Here is a 20,788-nt window from a genome sequence, read left to right as displayed (position 1 = left end):
AGAATAAAGGCAGATTTGCTTCTCCCTTTAAAAAAAAAAAAAGAATATCCTTATGAGGACTTCCCTGGTGGCGCAGTGGTTAAGAATCTGCCTGCCAATGCAGGGGACATGAGTTCGATCCCTGGTTCGGGAAGATCCCACATGCCATGCACCAACTAAGCCTGTGCGCCACAACTACCAAGCTTGCTCTCTAGAGCCCGTGAGCCACAACTACTGAGCCCCCGTGCCACAACTACTGAAGCCCATGCATCTAGAGCCCATGCTTCACAACAAGAGAAGCCACCGCAACGAAGACCAGCCCCCGCTCGCCACAACTAGAGAAAGCCCGCATGCAGCAAACGAAGACCCAACACAACCAAAAAAAAAAAACAATATCCTTATGCGCTTGAACTTCAAAACTGTGAAATTGATGTTTAATTATCATGGAACTTTCATGACTTCTTCAGTTGTCTCAGCAATGATCTGTTTTAAATATTCGATAACACTGTCTCCCAAATCATTGATTTCCTACAAATATAGTAGTAGTTACAGTAACAATTATAATAATAACTATAATTTATTGAGAGCTTGCTACTTTTCTGGCATTATATTAAGCACATTAAATCTTAATCTTTATGATGACAATTACTGTCAGCCCCATCTTACAGGTGATGGTATTGAGCTTCAGAGAATTAAGTACCTAAGATTTGTACCCAGGTCTAGTTCCAAAGCTTATAGCCACACACGTCTGTACTGCCTCTTTAAAAGATGTCTTTTTTTTTTTTTTGGCTGTGTTGGGTCTTCATAGCTGTGCGTGGGCTTTCTCTAGTTGCTGCAAGCGGGGGCTACTCTTCGTTGTGGTACCTGGGCTTCTCACTGCAGTGGCTTCTCTTGTTGTGGAGAATGGGATCTAGGTGCATGGGCTTCAGTAGTTGCAGCATGCGGGTTCAGTAGTTGCAGCACGTGGGCTCAGTAGTTGCAGCAGGGCTCGTAGGGTGCACAGGCTTCCGTAGTTGTGGCGCGCGGGCTCCAGAGTGCAGGCTCGGTAGTTGTGGCTCACAGGCTTAGTTGCTTTGTGGCATGTGGGATCTTCCTGGACCAGGGACCAAACCCGTGTCCCCTGCATTGGCAGGTGGATTCTTAACCACTTGCGCCACCAGAGAAGTCCCTAAAAGGTGTCTCTTAAATCAATGTCTTTAACTATTCATTTTAATGTGATTCAGTGTTATTTGTTTGAAACAAGTTAAATACTATTTTAGTTCCTAACATTTCCTCATAAATGAATGTCAGTGTGAGTTAGATAAGCCAGGCTTACCTCTTGTCTTTTTGAAAACTTTAAAATTTTAATTTCAGGGCTTAGAGTTATATCTTGGTAGAACTTATTATCAGAATCTATTTTATCCTGAAAACTGGAATAGGTATGTGAATTCATTTGCTAGCTAGGATGCTGTTCAGAGTGTAGCACTCTTAAGTGATGGAATTTTTCATTGTGAGAGATTTGCCCCTATAGATTTCTTTTGTCTTTGGCATTGCCTTTCAGGCCATCAACAGTAGAGTAGAATGTGGTTACTCTTCCTTTTACTTTATTTAAACTTGAGTCACATTCCAGATGCCTTATAAATCAAAAGATCTCAAAAGAAAATCATTTTACTTGATGGTATAAGGTTAATAATTCTGAGATTTAAAATCTTATGTTGAGACACTTTACATTTTTGAAGTTCTTCACATGTTTATTGTTGGTTAGTTACTTTCTTAAGTTTTAAAAAATACAAGTAGATTATAGCTAGAATTATATTAAAGAAATGATTCTAATGGAATAAGAAAATCTTGTTGGTTACCAGCTTCTTTCTTTCATTGCTTGATTTTATTGGGTCAGATGTTTAAAATTATGGCATTAAATTTTAAATATACCTCTAAATATATGATTCAGTGCTATTATTTATTGCTGTTTCTTTCAGGAGTTTTTTGTGGAGCCATTTAATCGAAAAGCACGCCAAGAGAACTTGAGGTATAATAATATGCTTAAACAACTTAGCAGTCCACAGTTAGCCACTCTGAGACGCTGGAAGGCAATAAAGCTCTATCTTACATGTGAAAGGGGACCTTGGGCTGAAAGGTAGGTGTCTATCATTCATTAAATACCCTTTTTTCTTTAGAGCTCTGATCTAGAACTTTATGAATCAGTGACCTCGCCAATCCAATTTTTAAAATGTTCAATTTTTAAAAGATTACTTTTAATTAATTTGCTTGCCTTTTATGGATTATAAGTTCGGTATGTGTAGAGCTTTGTGTGTATATGTTTTTCACCATGGAGTTATTTCCTTTACTCTTACCCTGTGACATAGAATTTGTTTTGATTCCATTTACTTCTGTCTTCCTGATACCACCTCTTTGAGCTAGGGTTAGTGACGATGTGTATTTGAATATTTTACAATTTCTTTATTTGATCCTAAGTCACTTCTGTTTTGCTGAATTATATTTTATACACACACACATTTTTTAACAGCCCTTTTTTATTGTGGTAAAATACACTTAATATAAAATTTGCTATTTTAACCATTTTAAAATGTACAATTTAGTGGCATTAAGTACATTCCTCATGTTGTGTAATAATCACCACTGTCCAGCTTCAGAACATTTTCATCACCTGAAAAAGAAACCCTGGACCCATTAAGCAGTCACTAGCTATGATCCCTTCCCCCGACCCCTGGCAACCACCAATCTGCTCTCTGTCTCTATGGATTTGCCTGTTCTGGGTATTTCATATAAATGAAGTCATTCAGTATGTGGCCTTTGGGCCCAGTTTCTTTCATTTAGCTTAGTATTTTCACCATGTTGTAGCATATATCATTACTTTCTTTCCTTTTTATGGCTGAATAATATTCCATTGTGTGGAATGGATGATGGACATCGTGTTGCTTTCCTTGTGGCTGTTGTGAATAGTATTGCTGTAAACATCTGTGGATAAGTGTTTGTTTCAACACCTGTTTCTAATTCTCTTGCTTATGTACTGGAAGAATTACTGGGTCATATGGTAATTCTGTGTTTAACTTACTGAGGAATTGCCAAACGGTTTTTAACAGCAGCTGCATCATTTTACATTCCTATCAGCAATGTTTGAGGATTTCAGTTTCTCCACAACCTTACCAAGACTTGTCTTTTTTTTTTTTTTAATTATGGTCATCCTAGTGGGTGTGCAGTGGTATCTTATGATTTCATTGCAATTCCGTAATGACTAATGACATTGAGTATCTTTTCAGGTACTTGTTGGCCATTTGTATATCTTCTTTAAAGAAATGTCTATTCAAGTCTTTTGCCCATTTTTAAATTGGATTGTTTGACTTCTTGTGGTTGAACTGTAAGAGGTTTTTTTTTTTTTTTTCAATAATAGACCCTTATTGGATATATTGTCTATAAATATGTAGGTTGTCTTTTCACTTTCTCCATAGTGGCCTTTGATGCACAAAAGCTTTGAATTTTGAAGTCCAGTTTATCTGTTTCTTTCTTTTGTTGCTTATGTTATTGATATCTATCTTATCTAAGAAACCATTCCCAAATCCAGGGTCATGAAGACTTACTCCTATTGTTTCCTGTAAGAGCTTTAACTCTTATATTTAGATCTTTGATCCATTTGCAATTATATTATCTTTATTTGTAGTAAACTTATTATTTTATTTTGAAAACTGTATTTGGAATAAACTCCTAAATAGCTAGTTAAGAACTTCCTTGTAACAGTGAAAGAGTAAAATATATCAAGCTGTAAGTCTGAAGATTTATGTTCAAATCTTATTCCTGTACCTGTAAATCACATGGCATCTTGGGACTGTCTTAGATTCCTCAGGTATATACTGTTGATATGCATAATAACATTGGTTTTTTTCTCAGGGTTGTTTGGGTCAAATGAGATAAGGAATGTGAATGTTTTTATAAAATGGTGCCAAAAAAATGTAAAGTACCTGATACTCTATTTCAATAACAGTCTTTGTAATTTTAAGCGAAATAGTTTTATTTGTTTACTTATGAATATTCATAGGAAACAAAATCCACTTCACTGGAAACTAGCTAACGTAGAAAATTATTCCCGCATGAGACTTAAATTGGTGCCAAATTATAACTTCAAAACCCATGATGAAGCTAGTGCTTTGAGAGATAATCTAGGTGAGTTTCAATGGCTGTTTAATTATTTATTGAAGATAATGAGGGTGTTGGTGGGGATTGGTTATTGTTTTCATTGTTTCAAAATTATTTAATCATGAGAGAAAGGTGACATTTTATAATTGATATTTAAGTGGTTGTGTATGTTGCCTTTGGCCTAAATCTAAAATGACTTCCTATTTCAATTGATTGCAGTTTTTCAAGGAAAAATGTAATTTAAACTCATAAAATTATACTGTAGTTGATGTGAAATGTATCATCTCTATCTCCATTATGGTATAGTAAAACATGGTCCTTTAACCTTAGCCTTTTGCTTACCAAAACTGAGTTTACTGTTAAATATATTCAATATTTAGAATTCTTAGCAGCTCTTTAGGCCTTTCTTCTATGACCTGTTCTTTGTATAGAACTCCAGATATTTAGTATCTAGATGGGCCAATGCCTTTTTTCTAGAAAAAAGTGCTTAAAAATGCATAGCCTTGCAGTATATCAAAACAGATTTTAAAGAGTTTCTAAAATTCTTATGAAGCCCTTCCTTTATAGTCATCTGACGGAGCATCTGTGCACCTTATGTTTAGTGACTAAGTTATAGATGAAATGAGTACCAGTTTTTTAATCTTACTTTTTAAAATTGCCTTAATATATTGGCCAGTACAGTAAATGCCATAAAATTGAGAGCTACGATGCCTGCCATTTAGAGTCTTATATTCTGAAATAAATCAGACACAGTAAGTGATTTCCCTTAATGTAAAATAATGGCCTTGTCCATGGTACAAAGAGTGTCTTATACAGGAACGGTCAGTGTGTATAGCTTGTCCTCCCAGTATATGTCCTGAGACTATTATACTTTCTCTACCTCTTAAAATTTTATACTTACCACGCAGAAAACATCTTATGGTGAATGACTTCAATTTAGTAATATTTAAGGAAGAGTGTTCTCTATTTTTTCTTCATTTTTGCCAATAAATCCCACTCCAGGAAATTCCCTGCCCCTTTCCCTCCTTCTTCAACCCTCTTACACACGTATACAGGTATAATTTTATGTTTCTTCTTCTTGGTCTCAGTTGTTTTAAGTCCAGGAAAACCAGTGTCCTTTCTCTTTTTCCATCTCTGTTCCTTTCTTTACCTAGTTTTCAAAATTATCCCAAGTATAATGATGATAATAAAATTGTACAGAAGAAAAAAATCATACATTTCAAAGTGTAATTGGGGGAATTCCCTGGCAGTCCAGTGGTTAGGACTCTGCGCTTTTATTGCCGAGGGCCTGGGTTCGATCCCTGGTCAGGGACCTAAGATTCCACAAGCCGCACAGCACGGCTGAATGAATGAATGAATGAATGTAAGTAAGTGAAATTGATAATAGTATAAAACCAGTGACCTCAGTCTTTAAAACTCTTTAAAGTTCCTTGAAGTTTACTTCAGAATTAACTGCAGAATGTTTTACCTACTCCATATATTTGTTTGTAAGTATTTTCGTCAGTATTTTTCTATTTGTATCAGATTATCTAGACTTGTATGTGATCAAAGCAGATTTATAAAAGAGAAATGCAGCTGTACATTAGGTTAATTCATTTTGTATGTAAAGCAAGGATACCATTTGAGAAATTAAGGGAGGTTTTGTTATCTTTACAGTGTTTTGTTATTTAGCATGAATTGTTTTTATTATACACATGAAATGTCTTTATTCATAGTTAAACATATACATTTTTTCCAGTCCTACCTGCACATTATGCATATATTTTTATTACTATTCTTATGCCACCAGATAATTGAGAGATGAATGTGCAATAAGAATAGCTACCATTTATTTATTTTATGTGTGATGTGATGTATCTCCATTTCACAGTTGCAAAAACATAGATTCAGAGGGGTCATATGGCTAATAAATGGCAGAATAGAATTTGAATTTAGGTTTACCATTTCACAGCCCATCTTCTTTCCATTACACTCGCTCTGCCTTCTTACATTAATGCATAGTTCATGACATTTGTTGCATATATATGTATCAGAATTATCTATTAAATTCCATACACTCCAGAAAGGAACACTTCAGCTTTTGGTCTTTGTATTATCTTGCAGTTAAAAATAATTTGTCACATTCTTTCTTAATATTTCTGTAGTTCAAATGCACAGTAAAAATAATTCCATTGAATTAATGTAGTGAGAATAATTCTTTAACTTACTTAGTAGTATGCTTTAGAAGTAAATATGATTAAAGAGATTACTTGGCCTGTTTCTGAAACATAAATAATACCATCATTAAAGATAAATACCATCTTTTAAAACATTTATTCCTTGTATTATATGTATAATTATTTTAAAAAATCACAGGCAAGCACCATAGATAACTCTAAATCATGTATAAAAACTTCTCTGTAGTAAGTCGCTTATCTTAGAAAATTTCAAGTACCTTACTTATTATACATATTATTCATATAATTAACAGTCAGAAATTACAGAAGGACTGTGATATGATTTTCCTACTTTGTGTTTAACAAACATTTTATGTTTAAACAGGTATCCAGCACTTGCAGCCTTCCAGTGATTCACTGCTTTTGGAAGTAGTGAAACAAGTAAAAGTTAGTGATATGGAGGAGGATAAATTAGATCTTCCTGAAGAGGAAATAACAGCCAGAGTAAATATGTATGTATAAGTACTTGAAAGAATTTAAAATTATTTTATTCTGAGAAATGGGATTGTAAAATTGTGGAAAATATTTGCTTGAAATTCTAATACTATGCATTCCCAGAATCCAACAATTGATACTATACATCAGCTGTTAGGAGTCTATTAGTGTTAACTGAAACTATTGAAGAAGGCTTCTTAGGACTGGGTTAATTTGGAGCTGGACCTTGAAACTAGAAAATATTTTGAGTTGAATTATAATGAATCAAATTTATGGGATACAGCTGAGGTATTTGTCTGGAAAGTACAGTGTGAAATATAAACTTTTAAAAAAAGGAAGAAATTATAAAGATAAAAGCAGAAGTCCATGAAAGATAAAAACAAAAAGAAAGATCAAAGAAAACAAAAGTTGGTTATTAAAAATCAGGTAACCAAACAATAAACCTCCAGCCAGATTGGTTAGGAAATAAAGACAACATAAATTACCAGTATCAGGAATGAGAGAGGAGATAACATTATAAATACTAAAATGATTGAAAAGAAATACATTAAAATAATTAAAAGGAAATGATAGAGACTTCCCTGGTGGTCCAGTGGGTAAGACTCCGCACTCCCAATGCAGGGTGCCTGGATTTGATCCCTGGTCGGGGAACTAGATCCCGTGTGCATACCACAACTATAAGAGTTCGCATGCTGCAACTTAAAGAGTCCACACGCCGCAACTAAGTCCACATTCTGCAACTGAAAGATCCCACATGCCGCAACTAAAGATCCTGCATGCATGCCTCAGTGAAGATTTCGTGTGTGGCAACTAAGACCAAGCGCAGCCTAAACAAATAAATAAATATTAAAAAAAAAATTCCAGGGCTTCCCGGGTGGCGCAGTGGTTGAGAGTCCGCCTGCCGATGCAGGGGACATGGGTTCGTGCCCCGGTCTGGGAAGATCCCACATGCCGCGGAGCGGCTAGGCCCGTGAGCCATGGCCACTGAGCCTGCGCGTCCGGAGCCTATGCTCTGCAACGGGAGAGGCCACAACAGTGAGAGGCCCGCACACGGCAAAAAAAAAAAAAAAATTCCAGACATCATTAAAAAAAAAAAAAGGAAATGGCAACTTTATGCCAATAAATTTGACAATTTAAATGAAATGGACAAATTCCTTGAAAGATACAAATTATCAAACCTCTCCCAGGAAAAAATAGCCTTAGATATATTTTAAAATTTTGAATTTGTAGTTTAAAAACTTCCACTAAACAAATATAAAACATACTCATTTTCTCATCTCTCCTTTGTTACCATACATATTAAACCTGTATATGTTTTAAGCCCAACAGTACAGTTTAATGCATTTACTGTTTTATGCACTTGTCTTTAAATCAGTTAAGAGAAGAAAAAGCTATGTAATTATGCTTTCCTTTATATTTCCCTGCATATTTACCTACTTATACACTTCATTTCTTGGTGTACATTCAGATTGCCATCTGGTGCCATTTCCTTTTAAGCCTGAAGGACTTCCTTCAGTATTCCTTGTAAGGAAGGTCTATAAGCCACAAATTCTCTTAGTCTTTTGTTATCTGTGGAGATTTTTATTTTGTCTTCATTTTTGACTACTTTTTTAAAAATTGAGATATATTTTTTGAAAATTGAGATTCACTTAATGTAAAATTGACTATTTTAAAGTGCACAGTTCAATGTTTTTTTAGTATATTCACAGAGTTCTGCAACATCACCACTATCTAGTCCAAGAACATTTCCATCACCCCAAAAGGCGATCTTATACCTTTCAACAGTCAGTCCCAATTTTCTCTCCTCACATCCTCTAGCAACCACTAATTGGTTTTCTTTCTCTATGGATTTGCCTATTTTGAACATTTCATGTATTTCATTCAACATGTTATTTTTTATGTCTGGCTTTTTTCATTCAGTTTAATGATTCCATCCATTTGTTTTTGTGGCTGAATAATATTCCATTATATGGATATACAGTTTTTGTTTATCCGTTCAGCAGTTGATGGACATTTATGTAGTTTCTTTTTTTTTTTTTTGGCTATTATGAATAATACTGCCTTGAATATTCATGTACACATTTTTTTTTTCGGTATGCGGGCCTCTCACTGTTGTGGCCTCTCCCGTTGCGGAGCACAGGCTCCGGACGCGCAGGCTTAGTGGCCATGGCTCACGGGCCCAGCCGCTCCGCGGCATGTGGGATCTTCCTGGACCGGGGCACGAACCCGTGTCCCCTGCATCGGCAGGCGGACTCTCAACCACTGCGCCACCAGGGAAGCCCCATGTACACATTTTTCTATCAACTTATGTTTTCATTTATCTTGAGTATAAAAAAAAACACTAGGAGTGGATTTGCTGATCATTTGTTAATTCTATGTTTAACCTTTTGAGGAATTGTGAAACTTTTCATAATGACTGTACCATTTTACATTCCCTCAGCAATGGATGAAAGTTCTAATTTCTCCAAATCTACCCCAACTTCTATTATTCTGTTTTTTTTTTTTTAATTTATGATACCATCCTAGAATGTTAGAGGTGTTATCTTGTGATTTTAATTTGCATTTCCCTAATGACTAATGATGCTGAACATCTTTTTATGTATTTGTTGGCCATTTATATGTCTTTTTTGGAGAAATCTTTATGCAGATCCTTTGCCTACTTTTTAATTGGGTTGTCTTTTAGTTATTGAGTTGTAAGTGTTCTTTACATATTTTAGCAACAAGTCCCTTATTAGATACAGGATTTACAAAAATGTTCTTCCACTAAATTTTTTTTTTTTTTTTTTTTTGCGGTACATGGGCCTCTCACTGTTGAGGCCTCTCCCGTTGTGGAGCACAGGCTCCGGACGCACAGGCTCAGCAGCCATGGCTCACAGGCCCAGCCGCTCCGCGGCATGTGGGATCTTCCCAGACCGGGGCACGAACCCATGTCCCCTGCATCAGCAGGCGGACTCTCAACCACTACGCCACCAGGGAAGCCCTGAATTGTTTTTTTTACTTTCTGTTGGTATCTTTCGATGTACAAAATATTTTAATTTTGATGAATTTCCTTTCATCTATTTTTTTCTAAGAGTTTTATATTTTATCTCTTATGTTAGGTCTTTGATCCATTTTGAGTTAACTTTTGTATGTGGTGTGATGTAGGGGTCCATATTAATTCTTTTGCATGTGATTCTAGTTGCCCCAGCACCATTGCTTTTTCTTTTGAAGATAGTTTTGCCAGATACAGAATTCTTGATTGACAGTTTATTCCTTTCACCATTTTGAATATGTCTTTCCACTACCTTCTGGTTTTCACTACCTTTTGTTTCTGATGAGAAATGTGCTATTAACCTTTTCTGTTGTGTCCTGTATTGTGGTGCTTTTAGGTTATTCTTTTTGTCCTTGGCTTTTAGTACCTTGGCTTTAGGACCATGTTTGGATATCTTTGTGTTTATCTTGCTTGGAGTTCATTGAGCTTCTTGGATGTGTAGATTAATTTTTTTCATATTTGAGAAGTTGCCAGCATTATTTTTTCAAAGATATTTTGGCCCTTTTTCTCTGTTCTCTCCTTCTGGGTCTCCCTTTGCACATATATTGTTTTGCTTGATGGTGACCCTTTGAGGTTCTTTCATTCTGCTTGATTCTTCTTTCTTTGTGTTCTTCAGATTGGACAGTTTCTTTTGATCTATCTTCAAGAGCCCTGCTTCTTTCTCCTGCAAGTTCAAATATGCTGTTGAGTCCTTGTGCTTTTCAATTTCAGAATTTCTCATTTGGTTCCTTTTTAAAATATATATATAATTTCTATCTCTGTATCAATAATACTGTATTTGACTAGGCTTTTTTTTGCCGTAATGCACTTTGGTTCTTTAAACATAGTTTCCTTTAGTTCTGTTCATGTATTTTTATGATAGCTACCTTGAAGGCTTTGTCTACTAAGTTGAGCATTGAGGTCCCCCAGAGACAGTTTCTTTTTACTGCTTTTGATTTTATGGCCCGTATTTTCCTGTTTCTTCCTATGTCTCATAATTTTTGTGAAAACCATACATTTTAGATAAATTATACCAACTTTGGTTTCTAATCTCCTCCCTTGATGCTGGTTGTTGTTGTTGTATTTTTGTTTGTTTAGTAGTGACTTTTCTAGATTAAGTCTGTGGAGTCTGTTTTACCTGCAGTGAATGCCACTGATATCTGTACTTACTGGGTTTTTGTTTTGTTTTATTTTTAAAGCCTTGCTTACTAGGGGTTGCCCCTGGGTCAGCATAGCTTAGTGGTCAGCCAGTGATTAGTTTGTTTTTTGTGTTTAAACCCCTTGATCAGTATGACTGCCACTCTTTGCCAGTGGATCTGTATGTGGTTTAGAGAATGCATTCAAATTTGATGATTTACACATCTGCCCTGACTTTTACTTGTTATGATTGTAAAGCCTCACATTCAGCGAAGAATGAGTAGCTAAGTCTCAAGTATATAATTTATTCTGGACATCACTTTGTTTAGGTTATAAACAACACATGGCAAATATTTCTCAGAACTTATTTTAATACTATAAATTGACCAGGTTCATGGGACTTCCCTGGTGGTGCAGTGGTTAAGAATCCACCTGCCAATGCAGGGGACACGGGTTCGATCCCTGGTCTGGGAAGATCCCACATGACGTGGAGCAGCTAAGCCCGTGTGCCACAGCTACTGAGCCTGCGCTCTAGAGCTCACGAGCCACAAGTACTGAACGCGCGTGCCACAACTACTGAAGTCCGCGCGCCTAGAGTCTGTGCTCCACAACAAGAGAAACCACCGCAATGGGAAGCCCACACACTGCAACGAAGAGTGGCCTCCACTCACCGCAACTAGAGAAAGCCCATGCACAGCAGTGAAGACCCAATGCAGCCAAAAATAAATGAATAAATAAATAAATAAATTTATTAAAAGAAAAAATTGACCAGATTCAATAGTATCCTTTGTTGGCATAAGCAGGTTTTTTGGTTAATATAATTTTAGTAATTTTTAAATATGTCCTTGATTATTTTCAGGGAACTGGATGGGGTAGTTATCTAGGGAGCTGTCTTTGGTTTTGGTAGATTTTTTTAGTCAGCCTTTTAATGGGATTTTATTTTCTTTCTTCAAGGACTAGTGAATTCTGTGGATGTCAGTCTCATTCATTTTCAAATGAAAAGCCAAAACTCTTTGTTTCATAGAATAGAAATAATCTTCAGACTATTTACTCTCTCAGGTCACTTTTTTCTCTATTTCATCACTGTGAATATTGGAATTTCACTATTTAGGAAAACATTTTCAGTTTTTTATTTTAAGCTTAGCTTTAATGGTTGCAATATTCCCAGTTAGGTTGGTGATACTTGTAGAGCTTCTCATCAAAATCCATTGGAAACAAAATTAGATTTAGTCATTACTATCCTGGAAATGAGGCAAATGTGAAATATCTAGGACCAGAGAGCAGCTGGCTTGAAGGATATACTTGAATAACATACCATGAGTCATAGGAGTTCTCATTTTTGTACTTGGCAGTTAAAAGTCAACTAGGCCACCAGAAGACTGTCCCTTCCCAGTTATTTCCTCCAAAAAGCATACTTGATAACAGTCCTCCAAATATGAGATGACTTCACTTTAAGTATGGTGTGGCAACAGTGGTTCCTAGTATTATCTCCATTTACACTATCAGGGGATGCTATGATGATGATGCTCTAGCTTTTGTTGCTCTTGAAACATCTCATTCTACAGTTTAAGAATCAATCATAATACTTCTAATAATTATTTATGAAACACCACTAATGATACAGTCCTTTATTCACAGATTCATTTATTTCCTGGGTCAATTCATTTATTCCCTGGGTCAATTCATGTCTGCCAAATATAACTAAAAAACATGACCAGTATTGCTGCATGTTTGAACCATCCTCTAGCAGTAGTATTGGAGATTCACTATATTTCGTTTTAATGGGTCATATACAATTGAAATGTAAAACATATGTTTTTTGAAACTTAGTTATTGGGTAATAAGTATATTTGGACATATTTAAGTAATTTAATGTGCAGTGGAATGGTTTTTGTAGAAAATTCAAGTACTCTTTCTTGGATAGTGACTTTACAGACACAAGATTCATATTTGAATATGATGTTCTTTTCCATTTACACAGAATACATTGTTGGATGTTGTTTGTTTGGTTGGTTTTTGTTTTTACAGTAATGAGAAAGAAGAACAGGATCAAAAAGAAAAATTGGTGTTGTTGGAAGACTGTGAACTCATTACAATAATTGCCATAATTCCTGGCAGATTAGAAATCACTACTCAACACATTTACTTCTATGATGGCAGCATTGAAAAAGAGGACGGTGAGGAGTTCTGGGGGAATAATTTCTGTTGTTCAATAGTTAAGTATCCAGTTTATCAATCATTAATGAGAAGAAGGCGATAAGGTGGGACTGTAGAATTGTAGTCTACCATGTAAAAGGAGACATGGAAAGTCAGTATGGAATTAAATTTATTATCAACAATGTACTGAAGGGTATGCTTCCTTTTTATTAATGTTTTTGAAAAGGTTTGGCTAGAGGGGATTGCTATAAACTGAAGTTATAAAATACAATTTTACTTTTATTTATATACACTTGTTCCTAGAGGCTTTTATTTATATACACTTGTTCCTAGAGACTTTTCACCTAATCCTTTATCTGAAAATAAAAAGATATTTAAATCTAAGCTGCCAACATAACGAGAAAAGGAAAACTGTTTCTAAGATATAATATTCAGAGTTATTCTCTATTCCAATGGAAAGGAAGTAGAAAAGCTATAGAATTTTAAAATAGTCTTAAAAGAAACAAATTAAACATCCAATAAATTTAACAAATGGTTTTCATCATACAGAAACTGAATTCCTTTTCCATAGTGCTACTTTTGTCAGGAACTAGGAGATATTTTCTGCATAGCATGAGTAACTTTTTGTGGTACCCCAGTCACAAGATTGTTTCTGTTTTCAGGAGTAGGCTTTGATTTCAAGTGGCCTCACTCTCAAGTTCGAGAGATTCACCTACGACGGTACAACTTAAGGAGGTCAGCCCTTGAGATTTTTCATGTTGACCAATCCAACTACTTTCTCAATTTCAAAAAAGAGGTATGTAAGATTCTAACTTTCTGGAAGCCCCAGACTGTTAGCTTGAAATTATTTTCCAACTAGTGAGCTGTAATGAAACTTCACAACTCTACTCTTTCATCGAGTCAAAATATATATTAGAGAAAAAAAAAATATATACCTTTGGGACTAACCAGTATATGCATTTTTGTTGGAATTTATGTGCACGTGTTTGGAGGATATTTGTTTTCAGTTTTTATATATAGGTAGATAAAGAAGTCAATAGAATATTGAATGTCAGCTAATAGGTGTCTCACAGTATCCAGTTGTGAAATAATATGCAATATATATGATATAACTGGATTTATGAAATTAGGTTGGATTCAATTCAACAATAGTGGAGCCTGTGTAATCAGGAAGAATAATGGAACATGTTTTTCTAGGAATAGAGTAAATTCTTACATAGTGTAAGTGGTTAAGAGATTGCCACTGAAGCCAGGTTACGTGGATCGAAGATCATTCCACCACTAGCTCTGTAACCTTTGACCCGTTACTTGCCCCCAGGCTTCCTTCCCTCTGTCATATACTTGAGGTCAGACTTGTATCAGAGTCTGATAGCTCTCTCCACCTTGCCTAGCTTTCTCTCCATTTTCTCTCACTGTCATCTCTCCTAATAAAATCCTGCATGTTCAATTCTGTCTTAGCATTTGCTTCTCAGATGACCTGGATTAGCATAGTCAATAACTAAGTTTCTGTTCATTTGTGAGTTCCAGGTTTATATGTAGATGATTTGATTCAGACATTTAAAGAGCATTTTTCTATTTTTACAAAAAGATAATTTTTTACTATTAAAAATAAATTTTCCCCCATAGGAAAATACAATGTATGTGTTTTTTAGAAAGCTATCTTATGTAAGTAAGCCAAGCACACTCCTATTGAATACTATGCTTTTGTAAATAGTTTTTTGTTTGTTTGTTTGTTTTTAGGCCTAGTGGTATGTCTTTATTTTGTTCCATTTATTTAATTCATTCTTTTGGTGGATTCGGGGCATAATAAGTTCGATTCTTATTGATAGATATAAGATGCTAGAAGGGTATCCAGGGAGAAATGACAAATATCTCCAGTTGGAAATATAAGTGTAAGGTAGACGTTAGGGTGGTAAATATAGATCTGGAATCAGCATATGGGTAACAGATGAAATTATGACAGAAAATAATATCACCTCATGAGCAGAACAGAACAAGAAAAGGAGTAGATGATAGTGGACCCCATCGTCAGTTTAAGGAGCAGGTAAAGGAAAAGGAGTTGGTGAGAGACTGAGAAGGATGATCAGAGAGTGATGTAAGACTTGGAGAGTAGTGTCCTGGATGATACGTACGGGAGAGTTTTAGGGGTTGATCTGTAAGGTCTAATGACATGTATCAATAGAATGAAGCCCCAAACAGATCATCGAATTGGAAAATGAGGTCAACTGCACTGACACAGTTCATCCAGATTGCTATGACAAAATTACCATAGACTGGATGGCTTAAACAACAAATACTTATTTCTCTTAGTTCTGGACTGAAAGCTGGAAGTTCAAGAGCAGGATTCCAGTGCAGTCAGGTTCTTGGTGAACACCTTCTTCCTGGTTAACAGATGCTGTATCCTTACATGGTGGGCAGAGAGGGAGAAGGAGAGAGAGGATGAGAGAGAGAGAAAGAGCTAGCTCTCTGGTCTCCTATTATTTTTTTTTTAATTTTGTAATTTTATTTTATTTACTTTTTTATACAGCACATCCTTATTAGTCATCAATTTTATACACATCAGTGTATACATGTCAATCCCAATCGCCCAATTCATCACACCACCATCCCTACCCGCCCCCCCGTGGCTTTCCCCCCTTGGTGTCCATACGTTTGTTCTCTATCTGTGTCTCAATTTCTGCCCTGCAAACCGGTTAATCTGTACCATTTTTCTAGGTTCCACATATATGTATTAATATATGATATTTGTTTTTCTGACTTACTTCACTCTGTATGACAGTCTCTAGATCCATCCACATCTCTACAAATGACACACTTTCGTTCCTTTTTATGGCTGAGTAATATTCCATCGTATATATGTACCACATCTTCTTTATTCATTCATCTGTCGATGGGCATTTAGGTTGCTTCCATGACCTGGCTATTGTAAATAGTGCTACAATGAACATTCGGGTGCATGGGTCTTTTTGAATTATGGTTTTCTCTGGGTATATGCCCAGTATATTGTTGGGTCATATGGTAATTCTATTTTTAGTGTTTTAAGGAACCTCCATACTGTTCACCATAGTGGCTGTATCAATTTACATTCCCACCAACAGTGCAAGAGGGTTCCCATTTCTCCACACCCTCTCCAGCATTTGTTGTTTGTAGATTTTCTGATGATGCCCATCCTAATGGGTTTGAGGTGATACTTCATTGTAGTTTTGATTTGCATTTCTCTAATAATTAGTGATGTTGAGCAGCTTTTCATGTGCCTCTTGGCCATCTGTATGTCTTCTTTGTAGAAATGTCTATTTAGGTCTTCTGCCCATTTTTGGATTGCATTGTTTGTTTTTATCATATTGAGCTGCATGAGCTGTTTATATATTTTGGAGATTAATCCTTTGTCCATTCATTCATTTGCAAATATTTTCTCCCATTCTGAGGGCTGTCTTTTCGTCTTGTTTATGGTTTCTTTTGCTGTGCAAAAGCTTTTAAGTTTCATGAGGTCCCATTTGTTTATTTTTGTTTTTATTTCCATTACTCTAGAAGGTAGATCAAAAAAGATCTTGCTGTGATTTATGTCAAAGAGTGTTCTTCCTATGTTTTCCTCGAAGAGTTTTATATTGTCCGGTCTTACATTTAGGTCTTGAATCCATTTTGAATTTATTTTTGTGTATGGTGTTAGGGAGTGTTCTAATTTCATTCTTTTATATGTATCTGTCCAGTTTTCCCAGCACCACTTATTGAAGAGACTGTCTTTTCTCCATTGTATATCCTTGCCTCCTTTGTCATAGATTAGTTGATCATAGGTACATGGATTTATCTCTGGGCTTCTATCGTGTTCCATTGATCTATGTTTCTGTTCTTGTGCCAGTACCATATTTTCTTGATTACTGTAATTTTGTAATATAGCCTGAAGTCAGGGAGTCTGATTCCTCCAGCTCTGTTTTTTTCCCTCAAGACTGCTTTGGCTATTCGGGGTCTTTTGTGTCTCCATACAAATTTTAAGATTTTTTGTTCTAGTTCCATCAAAAATGCCGTTGGTAATTTGATAGGGATTGCATTGAATCTGTAGATTGCTTTGGGTAGTAGAGTCATTTTCACAATATTGATTCTTCCAATCCAAGAACATGGTATATCTCTCCATCTGTTGGTATCATCTTTAATTTCTTTCATCAGTGTCGTATAGTTTTCTGCATCCAGGTCTTTTGTCTCTTTAGGTAGGTTTATTCCTAGATATTTTATTCTTTTTGTTGCAATGGTAAATGAGAGTGTTTCCTTAATTTCTCTTTCAGATTTTTCATCATTAGTGTATAGGAATGCAAGAGATTTCTGTGCATTAATTTTGTATCCTGAAACTTTACCAGATTCATTGGTTAGCTCTAGTAATTTTCTGGTGGCATCTTTAGGATTCTCTATGTATAGTATCATGTCACCTACAAACAGTGACATTTTACTTCTTCTTTTCCAATTTGGATTCCTTTTATTTCTTTTTCTTCTCTGATTGCCGTGGCTAGGACTTCCAAAACTATGTTGAATAATAGTGGTGATAGGGGACATCCTTGTCTCGTTCCTGATCTTAGAGGAAACGCTTTCCGTTTTTCACCATTGAGAATGATGTTTTCTGTGGGTTTGTCGTATATGGCCTTTATTCTGTTGAGATAGGTTCCCTCTATGCCCATTTCTGGAGAGTTTTTATCATAAATGGGTGTTGAATTTTGTCAAAAGCTTTTTCTGCATCTATTGAGATGATCATATGGTTTTTATTCCTCAATTTGTTAATATGGTTTACCACATTGATTGATTTACGTATACTGAAGAATCCTTGCATCCCTGGGATAAATCCCACTTGATCATGGTGTCTGATCCTTTTAATATGTTGTTGGATTCAGTTTGCTAGTATTTTCTTGATGATTTTTGCATGTATATTCATCAGTGATATTGGTCTGTAATTTTCTTTTTTTGTGGTATGTTTGTCTGGTTTTGGTATCAGGGTGATGATGGCCTCATAGAATGGGTTTGGGAGTGTTCCTTCCTCCGCAATTTTTTGGATGAGTTTGAGAAGGATAGGTGTTAACTCTTCTCTAAATGTTTGATAGAATTCGCCTGTGAAGCCATCTGGTCCTGGACTTTTGTTTGTTGGGAGATTTTTAATCACAGTTTCAATTTCATTACTTGTGATTGGTCTGTTCATATTTTCTATTTCTTCCTGGTTCAGTCTTGGAAGGTTATACCTTTCTAAGAATTTGTCCATTTCTTCCAGGTTGTCCATTTTATTAGCATAGAGTTGCTTATAGTAGTCTCTTAGGATGCTTTGTATTTCTGTGGGGTCTGTTGTAACTTCTCCTATTTCATTTCTAATTTTATTGATTTGAGTCCTCTGCCTCTTTTTCTTGATGAGTCTGCCTAATGGTTTATCAATTTTGTTTATCTTCTCAAAGAACCAGCTTTTAGTTTTATTGATCTTTGCTATTGTTTTCTTTGTTTCTATTTCATTTATTTCTGCTCTGATCTTTATGACTTCTTTCCTTCTGCTAACTTTGGGTTTTGTTTGTTCGTCTTTCTCTATTTCCTTCAGGTGTAAGGTTAGATTGTTTATTTGAGATTTTTCTTGTTTCTTGAGGTAGGCTTGTATAGCTATAAACTTCCCTCTTAGAACTGCTTTTGCTGCATCCCATAGGTTTTGGATCGTCGTGTTTTCATTGCCATTTGTCTCTAGGTATTGTATGATTTCCTCTTTGATTTCTTCAGTGATCTCGTGGTTATTTAGTAATGTATTGTTTAGCCTCCATGTGTTTGTGTTTTTTACGTTTTTTCCCCTGTGATTCTTTTCTCATCTCATAGTGTTGTGGTCCAAAAAATTGCTTGATATGATTTCAGTTTTCTTAAATTTACTGAGGCTTGATTTGTGACCCAAAATGTGATCTGTCCTGGAGAATGTTCCGTGTGCACTTGAGAAGAAAGTGTAATCTGCTGTTTCTGGATGGAATGTCCTATAAATATCAATTAAATCTGTCTGGTCTATTGTGTTATTTAAAGCTTGTGTTTCCTTATTTATTTTCATTTTGGATGATCTGTGCATTGGTATAGTGATGTGTTAAAGTCCCCCACTATTAATGTGTTACTGTCGATTTCCTGTTTTATAGCTGTTAGCACTTGCCTTATGTATTGAGGTGCTCCTGTGTTGGGTGCATATATATTTATAATTGTTATATCTTATTCTTGGATTGATCCCTTGATCATTATATAGTGTCCTTCCTTGTCTCTTGTAACATTCTTTATTTTGAAGTCTATTTTATCTGATATGAGTATTGCTACTCCAGCTTTCTTTTGATTTTCATTTGCATGGAATATCTTTTTCCATCCCCTCACTTTCAGTCTGTATGTGTCCCTAAGTCTGAAGTGGGTTTCTTGTAGACAGCATATATATGGGTCTTGTTTTTGTATCCATTCAGCCAGTCTGTGTCTTTTCGTTGGAGCATTTAATCCATTCACGTTTAAGGTAATTATCCATATGTATGTTCCTATGACCATTTTCTTAATTGTTCTGGGTTTGTTTTTGTAGGTCCTTTTCTTCTCTTGTGTTTCCCACTTAGAGAAGTTTCTTTAGCATTTGTTGTAGAGCTGGTTTGGTGGTGCTGAATTCTCTTAGCTTTTGCTTGTCTGTAAAGGTTTTAATTTCTCCATCAAATCTGAATGAGATCCTTGCCGGGTAGAGTAATCTTGGTTGTAGGTTCTTTCCGTTCATCACTTTAAGTATATCATGCCACTCTCTTCTGGCTCGTAGAGTTTGTGCTGAGAAATCAGCTGTTAACCTTATGGGAGTTTCCCTGTACGTTGTCATTTTTCCCTTGCTGCTTTCAGTAATTTTTCTTTGTCTTTAATTTTTGCTAGTTTGATTACTGTGTGTCTCGGCGTGTTTCTCCTTGGGTTTATCCTGTATGGGACTCTCTGTGCTTCCTGGACTTGGGTGGCTATTTCCTTTCCCATGTTAGGGAAGTTTTTGACTATAATGTCTTTAAATATTTTCTCTGGTTCTTTCTCTCTCTCTTTTCCTTCTGGGACCCCTATGATGAGAATGTTGTTGTGTTTAATGTTGTCCCAGAGGTCTCTTAGGATGTCTTCATTTCTTTTCATTGTTTTTTCTTTTTTCTGTTCCGCAGCAGTGAATTCCACCATTCTGTCTTCCAGATCACTTATCCGTTCTTTTGCCTCGGTTATTCTGCTATTAATTCCTTCTAGTATAGTTTTCATTTCAGTTATTGTATTGTTCATCTCTGTCTGTTTGTTCTTGAATTTTTCTAGGTCTTTGTTAAACATTTCTTGCATCTTCTCTATCTTTGCCTCCATTCTTTTTCTGAGGTCCTGGATCATCTTCAGTATCATTATTCTGAATTCTTTTTCTGGAAGGTTGCCTATCTCCACTTCATTTAGTTGTTTTTCTGGGGATTTATCTTGTTCCTTCATCTGGTACATAGCCCTCTGCCTTTTCATCTTGTCTGTCTTTCTGTGAATGTGGCTTTTTTTCCACAGGCTGCAGGATTGTAGTTCTTCTTCTGCTGTCTGCCCTCTGGTGGATGAGGCTATCTCAGAGGCTTGTGCAAGTTCCCTGATGGGAGGGACTGGTGGTGGGTAGAGCTGACTGTTGCTCTGGTGGGCAGAGCTCAGGAAAACTTTAATCTGCTTGACTGCTGATGTGTGGGGCTGCGTTCCCCCCACCCCCGTTGGTTGTTTGGCCTGA

General features: G+C 35.9%; 1 protein-coding gene across 1 annotated transcript in view; it reads left to right on the top strand.

The window, feature by feature from the left end:
• NBEAL1 (neurobeachin like 1) overlaps nucleotides 1-20,788 on the top strand; it is a 175,565-nt gene that overhangs the window by 113,720 nt on the left and 41,057 nt on the right. The window contains exons 33-37 of the mRNA XM_060152294.1: nucleotides 1,938-2,095; nucleotides 4,013-4,137; nucleotides 6,652-6,778; nucleotides 12,937-13,085; nucleotides 13,728-13,861. Of these exons, the coding sequence (XP_060008277.1) occupies nucleotides 1,938-2,095; nucleotides 4,013-4,137; nucleotides 6,652-6,778; nucleotides 12,937-13,085; nucleotides 13,728-13,861 (693 nt within the window). The remainder of the gene's footprint in view (nucleotides 1-1,937; nucleotides 2,096-4,012; nucleotides 4,138-6,651; nucleotides 6,779-12,936; nucleotides 13,086-13,727; nucleotides 13,862-20,788) is intronic.

This window comes from Lagenorhynchus albirostris, chromosome 6 (assembly GCF_949774975.1).
Source record: "Lagenorhynchus albirostris chromosome 6, mLagAlb1.1, whole genome shotgun sequence".
Classification (NCBI taxonomy): Eukaryota; Metazoa; Chordata; class Mammalia; order Artiodactyla; family Delphinidae; genus Lagenorhynchus; species Lagenorhynchus albirostris.
This window is presented reverse-complemented; position numbering and strand designations above follow the sequence as displayed.